General features: G+C 44.0%; 1 protein-coding gene across 50 annotated transcripts in view; it reads left to right on the plus strand.

Annotated features, from left to right (window-relative positions):
• Positions 1–3,759, plus strand: part of LOC118381495 (protocadherin gamma-C5-like) — a 121,079-nt gene extending 117,320 nt beyond the window's left edge. For all 50 annotated transcript variants that reach the window (XM_052457289.1, XM_052457302.1, XM_052457315.1 and 47 more), the window contains 2 exons: positions 507–616; positions 1,442–3,759. In XM_052457289.1, coding sequence (XP_052313249.1) covers positions 507–616; positions 1,442–1,689 — 358 coding nt within the window. In that variant the 3' untranslated portion in view covers positions 1,690–3,759. The remainder of the gene's footprint in view (positions 1–506; positions 617–1,441) is intronic.
• Positions 3,760–6,000: the final 2,241 nt, after the last annotated feature.

Consider the following 6,000-nt stretch of genomic DNA (forward strand, 5'->3'; position numbering starts at 1 on the left):
GATGAAACATACAGACATTCTCTCTCCTCTCTCCTCTCTCCTCTCTCCTCCTCTCTCCTCTCTCCTCTCTCTCTCTCCTCTCTCCTCTCTCCTCTCTCCTCTCTCCTCTCTCCTCATCCCCCTTTTTTCTAACACATAGCATGGGTACTAGGCACATAGCATCCGAACAGCTCGTTTAGTCTCTACTCTGTGTGTGATTGTCTGCTTGCATATTGCGGCTCTGTGCTAACTAGTAACATGTGTAGCGCTTCCTGATCCAATGTCTTCTCCCAGCCTCCATCTCCTCTGTGCTCTGTGATGCAGGTGCTCACTCAAAATGGCTTCTGGAGGCTTGGTGTCACCATGATGACAATCATGATGGGAGGAGAGTGTGTGTGTGTGTGTGTGAGAGAGAGAGGTTTAGATTATGTGAGAGTGTATGTGTTCATGAGAGAGTGAGAGTCACGGTGAAAGAGAGAGATTTGAGTGTATCTCTTATACTGACTCATCCCCCTCCTCTCCTCCAGAGCTGGCCCCCATCCTGAGGGGGCAGGTGGTGCTATAGTTGGAACAGGACCCTGGCCCAACCCCCCCACTGAGGCTGAACAGCTCCAGGCTCTGATGGCTGCTGCCAACGGTGAGTCTGCGGCCTATATATCCCAGAAATCCCATTTCTTTGTCTCTGTCTTCCGCTACCTCACAAGGTTATCTCCATGGATAGTTGTATGGGAGGGAGAGAAAGAGGGAAAGGGAAAGAGAGAGCATCTGTGCATGCATTCTAACAGAGAAGGGGACTGGTGACACTGAAATATCTCTGTTCTCTGTTGAGGACTGATACTGCATACAAATGGGGAGATGGAGAGCTCTCTGCCACTGGGTAGAGCTACAGAGAGAGCCCTGTTAGAGAGCAGCATCTCAGGCACTAGATTCTTAGCGCATGCAACTTGATTAGATCAGAGTGGCAGTTGATAAGGAAACAGCACATCCTTCCTTTGTGTGCCCCCCATTAGGACACAGAGCGAGAGAGATGGTCTGCCAAGTACACATGTATAGACCACAGTGTGTCTCAGCAGTCCCTGGGTGTGAATGAACCAACGCACGAGGACTATGGCACACAGAGCTCTTTGTTTCAAATGCTCCATAGCTGCAGTCACCCAGAAACCTGCACACTGCCTCACACTCTATTAGTGTGCAGTTAGTCAGTTTAATCCTCAATTCCAAATTATATTTGATGATATCTGAATGTCCCATGTTTAGTTGTTAACATCTGTTCTGTGTGAGAGAGCGGAGGTTCTATATGCTGTGAGTGTGGGGGAGGAAAGGGGCTGGCTCGGAACAGTGCTGAACTGGAGCTGCAATGCAGTGCAGAAATGACCCTCAGTTAGGAGAGTTCCTCTCTCTTCACAGCATCACAACACACCCAGCTATAACCGTTTCTCCGTCCCTCCCTTCTCTCTCTCAGAGGTGAGCGAGGCCACGGCGACCCTTGGACCCCGCTACAACGCCCAGTTCCCCATGCAGCATGTGCCCGACTACCGCCAGAACGTCTACATCCCCGGCAGCACGGCCACCCTGACGGCCAACCCCCAGCAGATGATGCCCCAGCCGGCCCTGCAGGGCCCGCCACAGGCCATGCCCCAGGTCGATGTCCCCAACGCTGCCCAGACCCCCGCCAGCAAGAAGAAGTCCACCAAGAAGGACAAGAAGTAAGCCAAGCTAGCACCAAGCCTCATCGCCACAGAAACCAAGACCCTGCCCCCCACCATACTGCCGAGTGTACTCCCTCATTGGAAGCCTTGATCTTTGTTTTTATCTTATGCTATTCAATCTGATCGTCCCAGAATTTTGGATGTTTGTGAGCATATGTCACTTTGCAAATGTTTGTAGTGGGCAACCGCTGTACTTCTTGCTTCTATGGTCATCACAGCTTACTTCAGGCAGAGGTTATTGGTGTGTTCTATGTGGGGTGGGAGGGGGAGGAAGATTACATTTGATTTATATTGAATCCAGATGGATTTCAAGGACTTGGAATTCATGTAGTGACCTATAGCTCTGTATTATAGTATTCTAAAGAAAAACCACAAAAACTATCTGATGGTTTGTTTTATTAAACCGTTCGATGTTTCTCTAAAATGCCAAGTAGTTCTGCTTCTTATGGTGACACGGATTACACGTACACCTTGTTAAGGTTTCTTTAGAGAACTTGCTTTAGCTCTTTTTAAGGGATGAAATAGACAAGACATGCATGATTCATCCTGAAGATGAAGAACCACTGAAGATGAGCCGACACTCACGTACATTTAAAAAAAGAGGCTAGCTCAACTTCATCAGGAAAGTACCAGTTTCATGAGAATGCATACTGTAGCATTAACAACTTAAATCGCCTGTAAGGTTCAATGTAGTTATATGACTTGCAAGCAAAAGAACGGATGCTGATTTAGTGTTACTTACAATGGTGGCCATCAAAGTGTATCCAGCTGCTTTTTAAAATCTTGCCCAAGCAGGATTCTGTGGTTATTTACATCATCTGAGCCACGATTGTCACCCTTTTCCATCATTATTGGTAGAATCCCGTAGAGTGACATTAAAGCATAACTTTGTTCATATAATGTAACATGGTAAAGATGGATCAGTGTTTTATTAACTTAGAACCAACATGATTTAGATATTGTATCTGCGTTTCTTTGTATCAACATTATGCCCGGCTGGCCCAGTGTGATTGGCTCTGCACTGTGGACTTCTCTAAGGCTCATAGACAGTCCTGAGAACACGCCCCCAGGGTTGGGAGTGTGGTAAGGGCAGAGGGAGGGGAATGGGTGGACAGTCTCTGTCCTCTTGCCACATGTACAGTATCTCTCCGGCTATGACAGCCGGTAATTGTGCTCTCATCACCTTTTTAGTTCACAGTCTTTATTCCTTAGTTCTCTAGGAGAACCTTGACCAGACCACATGTTCAGTACACTACAACTCCAGGCACCGTAGGATGTTCTGTATGGACCATTTACAGAATCCTATGGATAAGCCTTTTTGCGGAGTTCAGGGACATATCAGAATCATGGACAGAGACCATCTCTCTCTCCACTCCTAGTCCGGGGCACAGATAATTTTTTCAGTCCATCCTATAACCTGCCAAAACCCCATATGCACAGACACCCTGCCCCCATGTAAATAAGACACATAGCTAGTCTGTATGAATCTTAGAGAGACTCATCACTCTCTGACCACAACCACACAGCTGGCTAGTACTGGAATGTTTTGAATATTTTTCAACCAAAAAAAAAATATGTGTTTCAGATGAAATGTAGTGGTGTAGTGACTAAGAGTTGAGCTGACTGATTTAACCGAGCTGTAAATAAAACTAAAACTTTCAACAGACAGCCGTAGCTAGAGGCTTGTGAAATTTGTCGTGCATATTTTTGTGTTTTCTCTCTATCGTATTCTTTCTTTGGTCACTCCAAACTTTAAAGTGTAACACTCAACACCTAAATGTCTTTAAGGTGTGATTCCATTTCCCTGTACCTCTTCCTGTGTTTGTGATCTTTATCAATTGTTTATGCTAACGGAATGCCACCCTTGCTCATATGGATATAAATATATATGCATCTTCTGCTGGAATAGTCCTCTGTCTTCTATTGTATTATCTTTCGTATTAAATTGCTTAGTGCTTCTCCCTGTTACACTCTTATTTTATATGCTAATATTTATATCGCTGTTAATTTGTTTGTTTTTGTTTACTCTTTGAAAACTGACATTTCCAAATAAAAATGTATTCTAAAATCATGTCTTCTCCTTAGAATTTGTTGTGTTTTACTGATGAATGGTGTTCTGTTAGCTGGCAGGAGGCAGCGGATTATCATAGCTAATGGCAGAGGCTATATTGGAGCCTGTCTGTTGGAGTTGACTGAACTGGTGCCATGGCTCTGCTAGAAGCATTCCACTCTTTGTTCAGCACAGTTTTGCCACAGACGATGGAGTGGATGGGATCCTAACCCTTTACCTACCCCACACACACACGCCTAGTTTTCCGTGTTTATAACATGCTAAACCTCACACACTCCTAGTCTTCCCTGTTTCTAACATGCTAAACCTCACACACGCTGAGTTTTCCCTGTTGATAACATGCTAAACCTCGCACACGCCTAGTTTTCCCCGTTTATAACATGCTAAACCTCACACACTCCTAGTTTCCCTGTTTCTAACATGCTAAACCTCGCACACGCCTAGTTTTCCCCATTTATAACATGCTAAACCTCACACACTCCTAGTTTTCCCTGTTTCGAACATGCTAAACCTCGCACACGCCTAGTTTTCCCCGTTTATAACATGCTAAACCTCACACACTCCTAGTTTCCCTGTTTCTAACATGCTACACCTCACACACACCTAGTTTTCCATGTTTATAACATGCGAAACCTCGCACACGCCTAGTTTTCCCCGTTTATAACATGCTAAACCTCACACACCCCATAGTTTTCCCCCACTTTATAGCATTCTAAACTTTTACACGTCTATTGTCTCTTTTCTCCCGGGCATTCCAAACCTCATACATACTTAATAAGGTCCCTTGGCAACTCGGCACCTAGCAAGACCATCAATTTAAGTGAATCTCTTCAGCTCATGTATTGATAACATAGAATGACACGTGTGTGGATGAACTGCTAGATGAGTGATGGATCCCAGTCCATTTTCCCCTCCATGCTCAGAAATCTCTTTTCTACCAAGATGAGCAGTTCTGTGGGCTCTTTAAATCCATAGCGCTCTAAATCAGACCTGACCTATTTTTCAGCCCACTTTTAATCAACTGGGGAATGTGAAGGCAGAAAGACGTCAGAAAGACGTAAAACAGAATAGGGCTCTGTAGAGATTTGGGAAGTAGATCATAAACTCAAAGCCGTTTACACTTATTTTCTCTTCAGAGGACAGAGCCGTGACCTGCAGGGGGAGGAGTTACCCTGAACTGTGGACACTTTATAATGCCATTGTAATGAATGACATCCTAATGACTTATGTCATCTTTTAACAACGTAGAGCGTAACAACGTAAAGTATGACAACCTACATAATGCCTTGATATGTACAATCATATGTTGCTTGATTTAAGATCAAATTACAGCGGTTTTGTTTTGGTCAGCAACCTAATTTAACCAAGTAGTTTGACTCCGTCATAAAGATGTGAGATGAATGACCTCTGAAGAACAAATGTTATAAAAATGAAAATCTCCTTTTCAACGCATCCTATAGACTTCCATTGTGTAATGCATTTTACATCAGTGGACACAGAGGATGCAGGCATCTCACTGTAGGTCCCACAATAACACTGGCCGGTCTATATATAGCTACAGGAAGTGCTGCAGTGGCAGACCCACACTCTCTGAGTCACCGGGAGTGGCGTAACAGAACCCACACCCCCAATGATACAGCATGGGATGGTGTCAACACTAAGGTCTCTATTCAATCTGCATCGCAGAAACGTTACAGATTGAACAATATAAATGTCAGGGTCATTTCCGATTGAGCCGATATATGCTGCGTTTAACTTAGATACAAATACGGCCTTTTTATATATATATTTTTAGTACCAGTCAAATGTTTGGTCACACCTACTCATTCCAGAGATTCTCTTTCTTTTTTTTTCTTTTTTTTTCTACATTGTAGAATAATAGTGAAGACATTAAAGCTATGAAATAACACATATGGAATCATGTACTAGTAGTAAGCAGAAAGCTGTTAAACAAATTAAAATATACATTATATTTTAGATTCTTCAAAGTGGCCACCCTTTGCCTTGATGTCAGTTTTGCACGGTCTTTACATTCTCTCAACCAGCTTCACCTGTAATGCTTTTCCAAATGCTTTGAAGGAGATCCCACATATGCTGACCACTTGTTGGCTGCTTTTCCTTCACTCTGCGGTCCAACTTATCCCAAACCATCTCAATTGTGTTGAGGTCGGGTGATTGTGGAAGCCTGGTCATCTGTTGCAGCACTCCATCACTCTCCTTGGTCAAATAGCCCTTACACAG

This window comes from Oncorhynchus keta, chromosome 11, assembly GCF_023373465.1.
Source record: "Oncorhynchus keta strain PuntledgeMale-10-30-2019 chromosome 11, Oket_V2, whole genome shotgun sequence".
Lineage (NCBI taxonomy): Eukaryota > Metazoa > Chordata > Actinopteri > Salmoniformes > Salmonidae > Oncorhynchus > Oncorhynchus keta.